This window comes from Electrophorus electricus, chromosome 8, assembly GCF_041902795.1.
Source record: "Electrophorus electricus isolate QZ-2024a chromosome 8, ASM4190279v1, whole genome shotgun sequence".
NCBI classification, from domain to species: domain Eukaryota; kingdom Metazoa; phylum Chordata; class Actinopteri; order Gymnotiformes; family Gymnotidae; genus Electrophorus; species Electrophorus electricus.
This window is the reverse complement of record NC_137504.1, coordinates 2,317,308-2,335,000: the sequence shown is the minus strand read 5'-3', so window position 1 is coordinate 2,335,000 and position 17,693 is coordinate 2,317,308. Positions and strand designations below refer to the sequence as shown.

General features: G+C 44.7%; 2 protein-coding genes across 8 annotated transcripts in view; one reads left to right on the top strand and one right to left on the bottom strand.

Moving 5' to 3' along the window:
- Positions 1 to 76: 76 nt before the first annotated feature.
- The window catches only part of mapk10 (mitogen-activated protein kinase 10), a 49,148-nt gene continuing 31,531 nt past the window's right edge, over positions 77 to 17,693 (top strand). For 5 of the 7 annotated variants that reach the window (XM_081718619.1, XM_035527076.2, XM_081718622.1 and 2 more), the window contains exons 1-4: positions 2,518 to 2,606; positions 6,620 to 6,789; positions 14,889 to 15,018; positions 15,935 to 15,993. In XM_081718619.1, coding sequence (XP_081574745.1) covers positions 6,668 to 6,789; positions 14,889 to 15,018; positions 15,935 to 15,993 — 311 coding nt within the window. In that variant the 5' untranslated portion in view covers positions 2,518 to 2,606; positions 6,620 to 6,667. Of the gene's footprint in view, positions 1,975 to 2,517; positions 2,607 to 6,619; positions 6,790 to 14,888; positions 15,019 to 15,934; positions 15,994 to 17,693 lie in introns of those variants that run through there. The other 2 variants (XM_035527069.2, XM_035527068.2) reach the window with 2 other exon arrangements.
- On the bottom strand, positions 2,632 to 6,607 carry LOC118241542 (uncharacterized). Its single transcript, XM_035527077.2, has 3 exons — positions 5,988 to 6,607; positions 4,505 to 4,591; positions 2,632 to 3,835 (listed from the first exon to the last, which is right to left on the bottom strand). Exons 1-3 carry the CDS (start codon positions 6,393 to 6,395, stop codon positions 3,515 to 3,517), a joined length of 816 nt encoding a protein of 271 aa, XP_035382970.2. The 5' UTR covers positions 6,396 to 6,607; the 3' UTR covers positions 2,632 to 3,514.

Below are 17,693 nucleotides of genomic sequence, written 5' to 3'. Positions count from 1 at the left end.
ACCTCTGAGATATTTATCCTGGTAGACCAGGAGGGGCAGAGCATTCTACAGTAAAGGACATTCTCACCAGTGCTGAAGGGTCATGTGACCTTCTCACCAGTGCTGAAGGGTCATGACCTTCTCACCAGTGCTGGACTGAAGGGACACGTGACCACCTGTTCAGTGCTGGACTGTAGAGTCATGTGACCTCACCAGTGCTGGACTGAAGGGTCATGTGACCTTCTCACCAGTGCTGGACTGCTAGGGAAGGGACGTTGTTCATTAGTCTATGCAGAGTAAATACAGGAGCTCATGGGGGCTCGTAGGTCGCCTTACTGGCCTGCACTGTAGGGGTCCAGTGTTCCAAAACTCTTCGGCAGTTAATGGGTTAAAGTAATCCAAAAGTAACAGAAAGTAATCAGATTACGTTACTTTGATGATAATAATCCTTTGGATAAGGTTTCAGATCCATTTCTAAATTAACCCTCCTGACCCTAGAGTAGGTGTACATAATTAACTTGGACCTCAATAGAAAGAGAATGGAACCTCACCCATGTGTATCCTGAAAACACAGTGCAGACGTCTCGTCACGCAACTTGTGAGTTACATACAGGACTCTAAATGTCACAAGGGCTGGAATCCAGGGGAGCATAGTTACAACAGCTAATGGTAGCTGCTATAGTTATGATGTTTTTTTTATGTTTTAAGTTTTTAAAATATTTAAGTATATTTTTATGTAGCCTATTTGCACCTTAAAATATTTCCATTTTGAGACTTTCTTTCACTCCTCTACCATTTCAAGTTAAAATATTCTGCTTTTCGCTCTACGGCTTTCTGCAGTGTTCACCAATATTTACTCCAAATTAAATCATTCTTTAGCTCTGTCAGAATCTAATTTGAAGGTGTCTGCCTATCCAACCTCATAGTTCACGCAAACGTCATATATTACAGTGTGTCCTATTTATAATATATTGAAATACACTGACAACATATTGAAATCAACAATTTGCATATGAGAAGAGAGGTGTTTGTGAAGATTGACGATGCAGTGCCATTTCTTGATAAATCCTGTATGTTTAAGCATCTGAAAGTAGGCGGAGTCGACTTTTATACTTCCACAGGATGTCAAAGAATCTGATTGTTAGGTTGGTGAAGATTACGGCGTAATTAGTGAGCCACGCCCACAAATTAGCATATTCAGTCAAACCTCTCTCAACGTTCAAAGATGTCGTTGATTCATTCACGACGTAAGGAATTCGGTACCTGCTGTAATGCCGGTTATTTTAGAGGAGTCTGCATCAACCGCCTGACAAATGGCTCCGAGTTTGCTGGCAGCTGTCAGCTCCTGGAATAGAAACGCTTACGCTAGCCTAACATTCCCTAACGTTCCTAAACAGAAAGGAAACGGAGGTCTCTTAGTGAATTCATCTTGAGTAGAATATTGTATATTGCAAAAGATGGAACTTCGGTCAGATTTTACTTAGATGAAAGCCTTGTAATCAGCATCGTATGAAGCTGCACTGTTTATGGTGAGTGCCAGTGCAGCCCTGGATTACATCTGCAGTTTGGGATGGCTCGGATTACAGCTGTAGTTTGGGATGGCTCGGATTACAGCTGCAGTTTGGGATGGCCCTGACGAATGCTGGGAAACGGGAATAAATATTTAATCTGTGGGGTCTGTTGGAGGCGGTGTGTGCAGAGCCCATCAGAGCTCGGCCTCCCCGGGAAGCGAGGAGAGAACCAAGGCAGCGACAGGCCCCGCGGGTTTCTGAATGACGGGCCTATTTCTGGGACGTCCGTCATCGTACCAGTGACAGCTGAACGCGGTGACGCGCTTAGTCCTATGAGTTTGATTTCTGGTGCGAGAGCCTGTGCGTCCGCGAAACAAAAGCGTCGTTTTTTGCTCATTTTTAATAAACCCATGAAGCAGTTTCTGGCAGCATGACGGAGGATGACGCCTGTGACGCTTGTCCGCTGGAGAATATGGAAGCGCAGGTAAAGGGGGGATGTGGATATCTCCACCTTTCACATGGCAGGCCGAGAGGTGAATGTGTTAAAAAACTGACTCATTGTCCAATGTCATATTTCATTCATTCAGAAAGTAGTTTGGTTTTCAATTTGTCTTTTTTTTTTTTTTCTTAGCCTTGAGGCAGGAATCACAATAATGTGCTGGCTTGTGCAATGCAGTAATGCAATCATATCTTCTTTTTGCATTTTGGAATATCGACTTAACATCCTGCGTGTGACGTGACTAACTGATTTAGCTGTGAAACCTTGGCTTGGTAATGCAGAACCCATCCGGTTTCAAGCCCTCTAACGTTTTATGCTAATGAGCCTTAATCATTCATAGCCCTGCACGTGTGTGTGTACTTCCTGCTCTAAAGGGTGTGAACCAACCCTCTGGGTGATTCCCAAACCTTTAATTGAGCGTGTCGGAGCAGAGATGACACGGAACGTTGTGGACTGTGGACTGAGACCCCTGCTTCCCATGGCATTTCCCTAACCTCACTACCGCCCCTTGTGTTCCCTGTGTTTCAGGTATTGATGAGCAGACATTTCTTGTACAATTGCAGTGCGCCAATCCTGGATGTGAAGATTGCTTTTTGTCAGGTGTGTGTTCCGTACAGGTAAATATAAAAGGTAGAGTATTCACTCACTTCCATTCATGCCTTCATTCGTTATAAATGTGTCACTGTCTGTGGAAAGTAACCGGTTCTCCGGTCTGTGAGACACAAATACCTCAGAGGATTCATGTAGTAGTCTGTGTAACCAAGCTTACATACACTTTAAGTCTTAAAATATACTTCTATCATTTGAGTGAGTTCACTGAACCATTTGTGAAGTTTTTGTCTGATCTTTTCATCAAGGATCGGTTATGGCTGACAGTCATGACCTTGACATGAACTGAGATGCTTAAACATGAAAAACAACAATATATAGACATGCAAATCCCTGCGGTAAAGAGTCCCACCATTTGCATGAAGGAACAATGGGCTAAAACTCAATCTGATATTACCAGTTACCTGTTATGAGATCTCATATGTGCACAAATGCGATATTTCAAGTCACACACACACACACACACACACACACACAATATAGGAGAAGGGCTATTCTGTGAAAATGAAAGTTATAAATTGGAATTTTAGCTGTCGTGTCCAAAAATAGGGGCTGTAAATTGCTATGGGTAAATTGCTATGGCAACTAATAAACAAATGTGATGACCCTTAATTTGAGAAAGGAGACTTACGTCTTGTAACACGACTATAGAGGTGGAACTGACTCTGTGGATGTGGCATAGCAGCGATCACAGAACACCAGCATGTCCTCATCGGCGAGAATCAACAAGGACATGTGGTATCGTCGATGCGAAGTGCTCCACATCTGAAGCTTGTCCTTGTGGAGATCTCCAAATCTGCCTGTGTGTGTGTGCGCGTGTGTGCGCGTGCGTGTGCGTGTGCGTGCGTGTGCGTGCGTGTGTGAGTGAGTGAATGAGTTACAGTCCAGGTCAACTTTTTTTATTTAAAGATGGTTATCAGCGTGTTTCATTATGCTGAAGTGTGAAGTTGAATGTTTTGGGGCAGACCTTCTCCAGGCTGAGTGGCGCATGGTGTCGGCCCCGTGACGGACAGACAAGGCCGCCACCTGGAACGTCTTTGACATTCTCCCCACATAACTTACGGCATCTTTTTTTGACTGACAGGAAGTCCAATGGCTTGGTGTGTGGCTGAGTGCTGGTGACAGAGTGGTAGTCCTTCAAAGCCCCGTGTGTGGGGCTGCTGGAAACATTGCTCCGAGTCTTCAGAGTGTTTACTGCCCTGGTTCTGCCCTGGTTCTGAGCACCTCTGGACCTCTCCTACAGTAAAAGGCAGCATTTACTGCAAATCTGTGTTAATCAATATCAAATTATTGCAGTCCGTTTAACGGTCCGCGTTAGTGAAGGATGAGTCCTGCGATGATTTGGCCCCTCCCCCTCTCGTTCCCTCTCTCCTTCTCTCTCTTTATCTTTCCGTCTTGTTCTTTCCATCAGCATTTTTCTGCTCTTTGCATGCGCCACTGGAGAGTCATATGGAGATGCAATCAGTCATGCGTACGTGTGTGTGAGTGTGTGTGAGTGTGTGTGTGAGTGTGTGTGTGTGTGTGTGTGTGTGTGTGAGTGTGTGTGTGTGTGTGTGTGTGTGTGTGTGTGTGTGTGTGTGTGTGTGTGTGTGGGTGTACCTGGCCCTGACTCAATCCAGAATCTGCATGTACTCGGGTTTCCAGAGAGCGCCGCCTGATCTCGGCCTGTAGGGGGCACCTGCTCTCTTCCCTCATGAATGGATGCATCCGGCTTGAGCATTAATGTTCTGGCCTATAGAAAACCAACTAGCTGCCTCACACGCCCAGCGTGTGGTGCTGGAATTCAACGCAGCAATGTGGCGACTGGGATTTTTACCGCACACCCAAGCAAACGCTTGCTGGAATGTCAAAACATCTCCAGAAACAGGAACATGCCTGCAAAGCCTCTTATATCCCTGAGTCTCACCGAGATGGTTCCAGCCCCTGGTCTTCCATCTGGGCTAGTGCTCGCCTTCTGTGGTGTGAAGACCGTGCTCTGACCTGCGAGGGGTAGCTGAAGAGAAGAGGCACAACAGTCGATCACGAGTAGAGCTTCGAAAATCAGCCCTGATGAGACACTTCCTCTGCTTTTAAATGGCTGTTCGTCCCTGAGCTCACGTAGATGTGTTTAGATCTAAATTACGGCCATCCTTTAAAGAGCACTAACGAGTAATGGCCAAGCCCCGGAGCACAAGCGTGCTAACCTGTTCCGCGTCTGTCTGCGTGTTTTAGGTTTGTGAGGCCTGAGGACTGAACGATGCTGACTGAATAGTGACTAGCGTTCAGCCCACTGCTATGAATCTTATTATAGTGGCAATTAATATGAAAAAGCGCTCTCTCTCTCTCTCTCTCTCTCTCTCTCTCTCTCTCCCCCCCCACTCTCTCTCTCTCTCTCTCTCTCTCCCCCCACTCTCTCTCTCTCTCTCTCTCCCCCTCCCCCCACTCACTCTCTCTCTCTCTCTCTCTCTCTCTCCCCCTCCCCCACTCACTCTCTCTCTCTCTCTCTCTCTCTCTCTCTCTCTCTCTCTCTCTCGCTCTCCCTCCCCCACTCTCTCTCTCTCTCTCTCTCTCCCCCCCACTCACTCTCTCTCTCTCCCCCCACTCACTCTCTCTCTCTCTCTCCCCCCGCTCTCTCTCTCTCTCCCCCACTCACTCACTCTCTCTCTCTCTCTCTCTCCCCCCACTCACTCTCTCTCTCTCTCTCTCTCCCTCTCCCTCTCTCTCTCTCTCTCCCCCCGCTCTCTCTCTCTCTCGCTCTCTCTCTCTCTCTCTCCTTCTTTCTTTCTTTTTCTTTCTCTCTCTCTCCTTCTCTTTCTCCCTCTCCTTTCCTCTCTCTCTCTCTCTCTCTCTCTCTCTCTCTCTCTCTCTCTCTCTCTCTCTCTCTCTCTCTCTCTCTCTCAAAGTAGCTAACCTTAGTCGATTTCCATACAGAACACTTTATTGACGTTTGGTACATAAGTGCCAAAGCGTTGTCTAAAATTACAAATGATAATTATCGATGGTGTGAAGGTTTATTGAGGGGTTAATTAGGTTTATATTCCATTAAAATATTCAAAAATATATATGAAGTACATGAAACATTTTCATTCTGCTTTCTCTCGCTCTCTCTTTGTCTCTCTTCTGTCTCTTAAACTTCAAACACGAGTTTCATTCTCTCAGGCACATCGATGTTACATGTTAACATCATATTTCATCGACTCTAGACCATAGTGCTAAGTAAACTTGTTGATTGTGAAGAACTGTCACTTCTTTTACGAACGACTCTGTGTCTGCTCAGCCTGAATCTCATAAATGTCGATGTCACATTAGAGGAATCTTGCTGAGAACCGCCGGATCCGTTCTTAAGATTTAACAGGTTGTGCGATTCTTGTACAGAAGGAGTGACACACAAAACAATGTAGGAAACCTACATTCCTCCGCGCCCGCAGCTGTGTGGGGGTCTTTCCTCCGCGCCTGGAGCTGTGTGGAGGTCTTTCCTCTGCGCCTGGAGCTGTGTGGGGGTCTTTCCTCTGCGCCCGGAGCTGTGTGGGGGTCATTCCTCCGCGCCCGCAGCTGTGTGGGGGTCTTTCCTCCGCGCCTGGAGCTGTGTGGGGGTCTTTCCTCCGCGCCCGGAGCTGTGTGGGGGTCATTCCTCCGCGCCCGGAGCTGTGTGGGGGTCTTTCCTCCGCGCCCGGAGCTGTGTGGGGGTTTTTCCACTGTGTGGGGGTCTTTCCTCCATGCCCGGGGCTGTGTGCGGGTTTGCACATCTGTGTTGTTTTATGCTCTCTGTTCCTGTTTGTCCCTCCCACATGTATCTGTTCATTACCTGTGTTAACCATGAGCTCATGAATTTTTACCACATGGTATTCGAAGAGGTATTTTCCTCTGTTTTGCGTTTCTTTACTGTCAAAGCAAAAATTATTGTTTTTGAAGTCGAACAAACGTCAGTTGTTTCATCACGAGGCTCCAAGGAGTCTGTCGATGATTTTGTTTTGCAGTGTTGGAAAACGGCCTGTCTTGCCATGACCGTTAAGAGTCTCACTGAGCCTTCCTCTCGTTCCAGGGGTTTGGGAAGCAAGTTGATGTGTCTTACATCGCCAAACATTACATCATGAGTAAGAGCAAAGTGGACAACCAGTTCTACAGCGTGGAGGTAGGAGACTCCACCTTCACTGTCCTGAAGCGCTACCAGAACCTCAAGCCCATCGGTTCTGGAGCTCAGGGAATAGTGTGGTGAGTACAGTCCTGATTTGCTCGCTGTGTCTGAAATGCTTTTGTTCTTACTGGTGTGTTGTTGATGGCGTCAAAAAGGCTGGAAGTTTGGCGCTATGGCGTGTGGGCTTTGCTCAAAACAGACGCACGGATGTGACCAGGGGTGTTTAGAAATGATTTCCACATGCGTGCGATGCAGGCAGTATGCATTTAGAGACCAGCAGTGGTAGCTGAGGAATTGTGGGATAGATAATAATATTATAGGTAGTGCTGAGATCTGGACTGTGATGATCTCATTTGGCCTTGGAATATTGCAACAAGTAGCTCCTGGTAACTATGGAAACTAAGCAAAGCCTTTGAACACCGAGAGTGATGCGTGTCAGGAATAAAGAAAATGGAGTCATGAGCCTTGGGACACTGAGAAGAAGGAGGAGTTTCCAGCTCACACGTGATAATTCAGCCTTGGGAAGGTTCTTTGGATACAGGAGTGTCTGCAGGCTGTCCCAGCCCAGCCCAACCCAATCCATTCCAACCCAATCCATTCTTCATCTTACAAACCTGCCTGGGGTGTTTTGTACTATAAATGCCAGGGACACTCTGCCAGACGTGTGTCACCCAGGACGTCACTTGTTACTTCCTCTCTCGAAGTCACGGAGAAAATCTCGCTGCCTCTTCTATTGAAGATGTCCGTCGCGTCAGGATCCGAGCTGTCGTCGGGACCCCCCCACCCACCCCCTCGCTCCCTCTCTCTGTTTCCCAGGCGGATGTGTAGGACAGGCAGGCACGCAGGCAGGACTGCTAATGGACGCTGTGCAGGGAGAGGCCAGTCTGGTTGTCCGGACGCAGTAACCCAGCGTGACAGACAGCCAGCCCTGATCTAATTTACCTCCTAAGTTACCCTCATCTCAGAGAGCTGAGAGAGAGAAGGGAGGAGCCGCAGATCTGCGTGTGCCGATGCATCACAAGCCGTGCTGAGACAGCAGGAGGGTGAAGAAAGGTCTGTTCACTCAGCAGCCCTCGTCATGGAGGGAGACTTGATCCTGCTCCCTCTGCAGCTGTGCCAGATGCCACGCAGGCACATTCACTGTAAGTGTCTGAAGAAACTGAACCTACGTCAGGATTCTGGTCAATCATCACAACCCACATGGGCATGCAGACACAGACAGACACACACACAGATATATACACACACACAGATATATACACACACACACCCACATCCACACACACGCACCAACCCGCCTAATCTCACACACATCCCTACACCCAATCACACACCCACCCACCTACCTAATCTCTTTCTCCCACACACAAACATTCAGACACATGCAAGCACCACACACATTCACACATGCAACCCACACACACAAAAACAAACACAGGTAGTCAAACAGATAGACAGAAACTTATCGAGCAGTGCTTGTGTACATAAATACACAGACCCAAGTGCAAATACAAACAGGCACAGACTCACAGACATGCACACACACACACCTGCTAACACACTGATTGTCTGAGAAAATGAGACCAGCTGTTTCTCCTTCTGTAACCTCTGCTAGGTTGTTCCTCCCTTTTGTTTCAGACTAGCTGATTGGTTGAGTTTGTCTGTCTGTTTGTCCATCTGTCTGTCCTTTTTTTTATCCCTAAGGAGACATTCGGAATATCAGGAAAATTGAACGCGGGTCACCTGTGAATGAGGGTCCCTGTAAACTTTAGTGCTACGCTCAGGTCAGTGTGGGATTCATTTGGTGTGGTTGTGTGTTGAGTAGTTTATTGCCCTCACACACAAATCTTCATCATGGTCTTTCTCTAAGGACAGTGGAGGATAGGCAGCAGGCCGGGATCAGGGCATCGGGGTCTCGGCCGGGCCGGGATCGGGGTCTTCCATGTTTTAGCTTTAACTTCTGTCTTTAAGAGAAGGGCTCCCAGATTACCACCTGATAGTCAAAATCCATGTTAGTGTCAATCCAACGCATATGCGTGCTCAAGAGAGATGAAATCACATGACTCTGTGTTACGGTGTAGCATGGCACACAGACAATAGTTAAACAGGAACACATAAGCAATAGCAAACTTTAAAAAATTCAAGCAGTGGTACTGGATGGATTGTAATAATTCCGCAACGCTACAGCACTTAAAAATCTCATGTTTCCAATGTTTCCACGTTTCTCAGTCACAAGCGCTGACAAGAGACGTCATAAAATCTCTGGGTCGGGGGAGTGGCCTTGCTCTGCCATCTGTCACTCAGAGTGAAACTAGCCAATCGTGTGCCACTTTGCAATGAGTGCGTTGGGGCAGAAGCTTGACGAGACGTGGTGATTGGCTTCACGTGTCACGGCGGAAGCACATGCTCACCTGAACCCTCGCTGATTGGTCGTCTCACAGGGGAGAGCGAGCGAACTGGTGGAAATCGGCATAACGGCTAAAATTGGAATAAAAAAACAGAACTAACACTGAGATGGAGTAGTGTGTCGTGGTGTGTAGGAAGGCCTGCTTCTATGGCCTTACACACACATATGGTCACAATTTATGTCTTTCACAAATTATTTTAGCCCTCACTGAGTTACATACCTAAGAATTAAAGCCTTAAATCTAGCTTAGACTCACTCTAAAACTCTGATTGACACTCTGGTATTGGTAAGTACATGTTGCTAATGGACCTTCTGCTCCCCTATGGTTGACATCTACAAAAATATTTCAGATTGCCAAAGGCATCAGTCTTTTCAGAAACTACTTCCTGCTCAAAGTCGTTGCTTTGTTTCCATGGTTATCAGGTGCTACAAATTGTATGGAGAAAATTTTAAAAATGCACACAATGTCGAGATCTGTCTCTGAGCAGGTTAATTGACATGAGACGAATTTAAGTTCAGGGTGTAAATTGGGCTCGAGCACATGGCTCTGGATGTTGGCTCACTTGTTGATGTGAGCGTGAGGAGCTGAAGAAATAGAAATAATTTTGTAATATAGTCTCCATGAAATCCATTTAGCCCAACCATGCTATGTAATAAATCTCATCCCTTAGAATTTGGGATTATTTGAGACATATCCACTATCTCAAACCCTGTTTAAGGTGCTGACTTGCATTTGAAATGGAAGTGGATGACTGTGTGGCCAGTGTGTTGCTCTACATGCTAAACGAGGTGCAGTCCAAAGTGTGTTCATCAGGGCCCCGTTTTCCGAAGTCATCGTAGTGTTCTCTCATCTCGCATCTTAAATGAGAGAGAGAGTTTGCGGATTATTTTATAGTATCTAGAATATTCTCCCTGTTCCTCAGTGGTACCTTAATTTTTCTGTGATGTTCTAAAGCCGTCTGCCATCGATATAATGTGTGTGTTGTGGAATTTGTGGTTTGAGCGGGTCTTCACACGTTAGCCGGGTGTCATCGCCCTGACTCTGCTTTCGAGGTCATTTAGAAGTTCTGGACTGGACCTTCAACTACACATCATCATCGTCATCATCATCAGCTCCAGTAAACTGAGACCCTAAAGAAAGGAAAACTGACAAACAGAAGAATCTAACAACAACAAAAACTGAAGTCCAGATCTTACATTTTCACCCCAGCTTCCTGAAGTCTAGCACGCCGCAAAACACACAAGCACAAAATGCATCATGCTATCAAAAACTTTGACATGGCGCTCCTTCTCCCGGATGGGTCACCAGATGCCTGCCAAAAAAGAGAGCGCGAGAGAACCTCTCTGGAATATTCTGCTGTTGCCATGGACACGAGAGAAGGCTTATAAGCTGTCATTCCATGTGCAAAGGGCATAGGATAAACGGTGATTTTAATTTGAATGGATTTTATGAACCCTTGTGTGAAAATAGTAATGGTATAATTTAGCAGGTAATGACCTATTACTGTTTTATGTAGATGACATTTTGCAAGGTGCAAAAGACGTGGAAAATGAACACCTTTTATATTTGGTATGATTATAAAGTTGTTTTTTTTGGAGCTAATGGATTAATTAGCCATAAGAGTTCTTCTCACTCAATGAAATTTATCAGTGTAGTGTGTGTGTGTGACCATATGTTTACATATTTATTGTGTGTGTGTGTGTGTGCACGGAAACTGTCAGGTTTCATATGCAGAAATGGTTAAGTTAACGCAGGTGAAGATGAACAGTTTTAATTTGGCAAACTCTAAGGCAAAAAAATGGGTGAAGATCGGTAACAGGTAGAGCCGTAAACCAAGCAAACACATCAGACTACAAACAGGCACCGGTCCAAAAACACAAGAGGGAAACGGCTTGGAAACGCTGGACAGTTGCTAAGTGAGACTTCACAAAGGCAAACAGGAGCAGGCAAGTATTTATAGACAAAGACAAAGGGAGACACAGGTGTGACTAATAAGCAGGGGATTGGGAATGGAGGATTCTGGGGAGTGTAGTTCCATGGTGGCAGGCTGGACGCTTCAGCTGTGAGAGAAACGCTGTTGCATTATGTTCTACTGTTCTATTTTCCATTATGTTCCTCTATGTTGCATTATGTTCTACTATATTCTACTGTTATATGTTCCATTATGTTCCTCTATTCCTCTGTATTCCTTTATGTTCTACTATGTTCCATTATGTTCCTCTATATTCCATTATGTTCCTCTATGTTCCATTATGTTCTACTATATTCTACTGTTATATGTTCCATTATGTTCCTCTATTCCTCTGTATTCCATTATGTTCTACTATGTTCCATTATGTTCCTCTATATTCCATTATGTTCCTCTAGATTCCATTATGTTCTACTATGTTCTATTATGTTCTACTATGTTCCTCTGTTCTATGTTCCATTATGTTCCTCTATTTTCCATTATGTTCCTCTATGTTCCATTATGTTCTACTGTTCTATGTTCCATTATGTTGCTCTATTCCTCTATATTCCATTATGTTCTACTATGTTCCATTATGTTCTACTATGTTCTACTGTTCTATGTTCCATTAGTTTCTACTATGTTCCATTATGTTTTAATGTTCTATTACATTCTGCTATGTTCCATTATATTCCATTTCATTGTTCTACTATGATCCGTTATGATCTATGTTCTGCTGATCTACTATGTGAAGCTGCATATTTTCATTTAGTGTGTGCTGCATATCAAGTAATGGGGTTTTCAAAACACATGTGGTATTATGTAAGCACACCTACAAGAGCAACAGTGCACACACGTTCACACGCGCGCACACACACACACGCACACACACACACACAGGACTGAACACTGAACACATTGCACAAAAGCAATTAAGCTAGGGTTTTATTTATCTGTTTGTTTGTTTTTCCCAAATAAGTTCCCATCTGGGGAGCTTAATGATCGTGCAGTAGAACAGCGGAGGAGTGGTTATCCCACATACCTAGGCTACAGCAGTGAAACGGGGACACGTCCAAACACAACTCCCACCAGATGATCCTGCACTCACGCTGACCCTGACTGAGTCCAGCGGACTGGAGTCTGGCTGTCGTGACTGTATTTGTGTGTTGTTGTTTTCCGTTCCCAGACCAGGGGTGCACATGCCTGTGTCCCGGCACGTTTGTGATGTACCTGCAACAGGTGTTTGTGTAGAAACACACGTAGCGTCTGAGACCACAGTGGACTACACAACACAGCTCAATCACGTAATGAATGAGTGAACGGTTCTACCGCAGGTTTGTTTACATAATGAATGAGTGAACAGTTTTACCGCAGACTTGCTTATGTAATAAATGAGTGAAAAATAATTCTGTCCACGTCCATATCAAAAACGTCTAAGGTGTCTCATCCTCAGCGATGAGAGGATGACAACTGCTAACCCCCCTCTAATGTGGGCAGATGACTCTCAGATTCTCTGGGCGGATAATTGACAAGCAAAACGATCTGGCGTGAATAGGGAGGTGCAATCTGTCTGACAATCACACAACCATCATGAAGCATCCGGTATGGCACAGTCCCTAAGATGGAATACATTTAAATTTAATGTACATGTTTATTCACACAGTAGCATGTGTAGATAATGCATGTGTAGATTTATGTACTTTTCAGTTTGGCAGTGTATTTTGTATTAGGGGAAAGGCTGAGAATGCACCTACATAAGCTAATGAAGAGGTACACACACACACACACACACACACACACACACACACACACATACATACATACATACATATATATATATACACATACATACGCACATGTACACGCGCGCACACACATTTAACTAGTAAATTACTATTTTTTAATTGCCTCTTCCTGTGCACCCAGGTGGTCTCCAGACCCAGACGTCTGCCTTTAATTTCCTCTAATCCAGAGAGACACACATCTAGCAGCTGAGGCTGGCTATGTTTTAGTAGCATCCTCTGTTGTGACATTACAGCTAAACCTTCTTTGTGTGCCTCGCCTTAGCCTGCGCTGAACCAGGTTTCTGATAAACATCAGTCTTTTCATTAAACAGTCACAGGAGGCCTGGAGGTGTAGTCAGATGATGTCTGTATTCAAATCATGCATCTCCATAAAAACCCCCATATTTTAGCTTTAATCCTGTCCAAACGTGCCATGTCAGTCATTTTTGCGGACTGCTAGAAAAGAGAGTGTAAAACGACTGCTAGAAATAACCCCAGATTATTTGAATCCCATGTGGATTACTGTAGTAGTAAATATTCTGTCATATCCTCTGGAAAAGGTGTTTTCTCAAGACTGAAATTGGTCGAGGAAATATTTGATATGTTTTGCCATTTAATTGCCAAAGACCTTCTCAGAGGTGGGACACGTCGGGTCAATTGTAGATTAACAGGCTACGTATTTCATGTTTGATGCCCCCAATAATGTTCAAGCCCAAATTATTTGTAATTTTTACTGTAAGCAGTTTGATTAAATATCAACATTTGGCATTGAAGATGGGTGTCGGATTACAGACAAGCAACTGAGGAATTTAGCAAAAATTAAAATCTCCTCCTTCATAATAGCCATAAATATATTGTTAATTCATATTTCATCCAACAGTAATTTTTTTACGTATGAACTATTTTACTTTTATGAACAAATATCAGTTATGCTGTAATGTATGTAAAAATGGACATTTTGGAAATAAGTAAATGTAATTAATTGTTGTCATTATTTGGCATTACTGTTCTGTGTACCATAGAAGTTATTGTGTCATCACATGTACACACACACACACCTACACACATGCACACACGCACACACATACACCTACACCCATGCACACACACATGCACACACACACACACACGCACTCTGTCTCTCTCTTGCAGATGCACATGCACAAACACACACACACTCTCTTGCACATGAACACGCACACACTCAAACATTCTCTCCCTCGCACACACGTCTCTCTCTCTCTCGTGCACGCACACACACACACACACACACACACACACACACACACACTGTGAGCGGGGCAATCCTGTGTTTGCCCACTGAGGGCTGTGGGTTTGAGGAAAAGGAGGGGAGCACAGGTAGATGAGGGAGGATAGACAAAGCATTCGGCTCCTGGGAGTGTGTGGAAGTCAAATGAGAACGTCACCAGAGAGATTATGGATGAGGAGAAGGTGTGTGTCAGAGAGGGAAGAAGAGGAGAGTTCAGCCTCAAAGCTGAACTACATTTCCAAGAATTCTACACAATAAATAAGAGGTGTGATGGACATTTGCAGAGGGAAAGGTAACCCGTGTTCCACTGTGTCTTGTAACACTTGGCAGTTGCAGACAACATCACTGATGCTTCTGTAGTTGCTGCATGCTGTGTTCTCTCATACTGTCAAATTGAGGTTTATGAAGGTTTATGAATGACTGTTTTTAATCGACAGTGAAACCTTCCTGTGCAATATTTACCTCAGATTTACATGAAGTCATCTGGCATCTACGTTAGATAGGAATTCAGGAATTCAGGAATTCAGAATTCAGAATTCAGTCGTTGGCAGAAGTCTACGGTTGATTTCTTAATGTTCAGCAGAACGTCCTGCACGTTAATCCGTGTATTCAACTAAATCCTGCTATTGATTTGAAATTTTCTGATGAAAATGTATGTAATTATTTATGTGTTTGTAAAAGAAAACTTCTGAATACAGAACAGTGATCGAAGTGGTTGACTAATACACGGATATACCTGTGTGTGTATATGTGTGTGTGCACGCAGTGCGGGATATGATGCCGTCCTGGACAGAAACGTGGCCATTAAAAAGCTCAGCAGGCCATTCCAGAACCAGACACATGCAAAGCGGGCCTACAGGGAACTGGTGCTCATGAAATGCGTCAATCACAAAAACGTGAGTATACAGCATCACAGGCTCTGCCCCAACACTGCTCTGAAGCCAGCCTGAAATCCTGCAATTTCTTGATAGGATATCCAACGGAAATCTAATGGGAATCCATTGGGATTCCACTGGAATATGAAATTTCCTTTTTGTCTCTAGGCAAAAATGCTTTCATGCATTTAAAAAGGAACTTTGTCCTTTTAAATTAAATCTATTTTATGAACACAATGTTTACAATAAATATCCTGTTTTGATATGGATTGGCAGAGATGAGAGAGTATGTATGTGATGGCGTTGTGATTGGTACATTATTTAGTTAATTGATTAATTATAGATTAGCATTTGAGTCGAACTTGTTTTCATGCTGTTTTCTCTGTAAACAGGAGCATGAAAACATGTCCAGACAAAATGAAGCCAAATGCCTGAGAGAGAGGGAGGGAGGGAGGGAGGGAGGGAGGGAGGGAGGGAGGGAGGGAGAGGGTTAGAGGGAGGGGAGAGGGTGAGTGAGAGAGATAGAGGGGTGAGACAGAGAGAGAGAGAGAGAGAGAGAGAGAGAGAGAGAGAGAGAGAGAGAGAATGCAGAGAGAGCTTCTAGAATATTTTCCATGGCTCGTAATTCTCACAGTGCCATAATGCACCAAACAGTTTTCTCTCTTGGTCTCTGTCTCCCTCTCTTGTTTTCTCTCTTTCGCGCTCTCTCTCTATTTCTCACTCCTTTGCTCTCTCTCTCCCGCTCAATTTCTGTCCGTCATGATTCAGCACTACCCTCGTTCAGTGTCACTCTCTTCCGTTCTCTTGGAGTACAGAAACCATAAGGGGAGGGATGAAACGCGAGCGCAGAGGTGCAACATGGGAGGTGTAGTTCTGGCCCTGCTTCTTCATCGGATGTTGCTAACCACATCCCACGCTCTTTCTTTTTGCCTTTCAGATCATCAGCTTATTAAATGTTTTCACGCCACAGAAATCTTTAGAGGAATTCCAGGATGTGTGAGTATCAAGTTCCCTCTCTTGCACCAGACACGCAGGACGAAATTTGTACACTGATTTTCAAATGCAGTGTTGCATCATTCATTCAAATCCCCCCCCCCCCCCATCCACTGATGGTCTGTCGCAGAGTTCCATCTAACGTCCGTTACGTGATGACAAACTCGCGCGTGTGGCAGTCTAATTTTCCTCGGGTGAAATTCACGGCCCAGGCAGACCTCGACGTGGTGCGGACGCTCGTCTGCACAGATTCCTGTGCTTCATTTGTCCTTCATCTTTTAAATGATATGGTGGTCTATATATTAATGGATGAGCTAATCGATGTGCTAATCGATGTGCTAATCGATGTGCTAATCGATGCGTGCGGCTGTTGTTCACTGCGAGAACACTCCAGATAGACTCAAAGGCACAGGGCTTGTATCTCTGATTCCTGTCCTGTATTGTGGAGATCTGCGCTAATGCCTTCCTCCCCTTTTCTGCTCTTAGACTATCGTACATTGCTTCATGTTATTCAAATAAATACTAATACTAAGAGAACGTATACTATGTGACGATATTATAAAAAGGTTAAATCCCTTCGAATCATAATGGTAAATGATATTTTGGACACACAGTGTACCAGTACATGGCTGTGTGGTTCCTGGACTATGTGTTAAACCCAGGGGTCCAGATTCAGTTCACAGGTGAAACACCCACGGGTGGGAATGGACTCACCACTCACCACTGAATACCTTCAGAACTCGTCAGATTCAGTACCTTACCAATCAGGACCGTGATTCAGTACCATGTCCTTCTGTGAGTGTGTGTGTGTGTACGTGTGCATGGTTGTTTGTGTGTGTGACTTAATTAATAGTAGAGTTGATTGGCATCAGAAATAAATCACTTTCTGAGCAGAGGGTAAGATGGTGATGTCCTGATTGCTCTCCCATTCATTTCCCTGAGAAACACAATAAGCCATTTGAGCAGCAATATCCTTGGCACATCAAGGATTATAATTTATAATTATCATCATTATTAATGCTAATCATAGTGGGACTTTTATTGTGCCTGCATCCCCTTGAGATTATCAGGTTTGCTGTCAGGTGTGTTACCATGTTCCAGATACAGCCTATACGGTGTGTGTTACCGTGTTCCAGATACAGCCTGTATGGTGTGTTATTGTGTGACAGATACAGCCTGTACGGTGTGTGTTACCGTGTTCCAGATACAGCCTGTATGGTGTGTTATTGTGTGACAGATACAGCCTGTACGGTGTGTGTTACCGTGTTCCAGATACAGCCTGTATGGTGTGTTATTGTGTGACAGATACAGCCTGTACGGTGTGTTATTGTGTGACAGATACAGCCTGTACGGTGTGTTATTGTGTGACAGATACAGCCTGTACAGTGTGTTATTGTGTGACAGATACAGCCTGTACGGTGTGTGTTACCGTGTGAGAGATACAGCCTGTATGGTGTGTTATTGTGTAACAGATACAGCCTGTACGATGTGTTATTGTGTGACGGATACAGCCTGTACGGTGTGTTGCCCTGTTCCAGATACAGCCTGTACGATGTGTTATTGTGTGATAGATACAGCCTGTGCAGTGTGTTATTGTGTGACAGATACAGCCTCTATGGTGTGTTATTGTGTGACGGATACAGCCTGTATGGTGTGTTATTGTGTGATAGATACAGCCTGTACAGTGTGTTATTGTGTGACAG

Bases quoted from the DNA above. Each gene is read 5' to 3' on its own strand.
- LOC118241542 (XM_035527077.2), bottom strand. From the start codon at position 6,395: ATGGTTAACACAGGTAATGAACAGATACATGTGGGAGGGACAAACAGG. The intron at 4,592-5,987 runs GTAGGTTTCCTA...TCTTCTCTTCAG, and splicing joins AGCTGCGGGCGCGGAGGAAT to CTACCCCTCGCAGGTCAGAG. The intron at 3,836-4,504 runs GTGAGACTCAGG...CTTTTACTGTAG, and splicing joins CAGGGGCTGGAACCATCTCG to GAGAGGTCCAGAGGTGCTCA.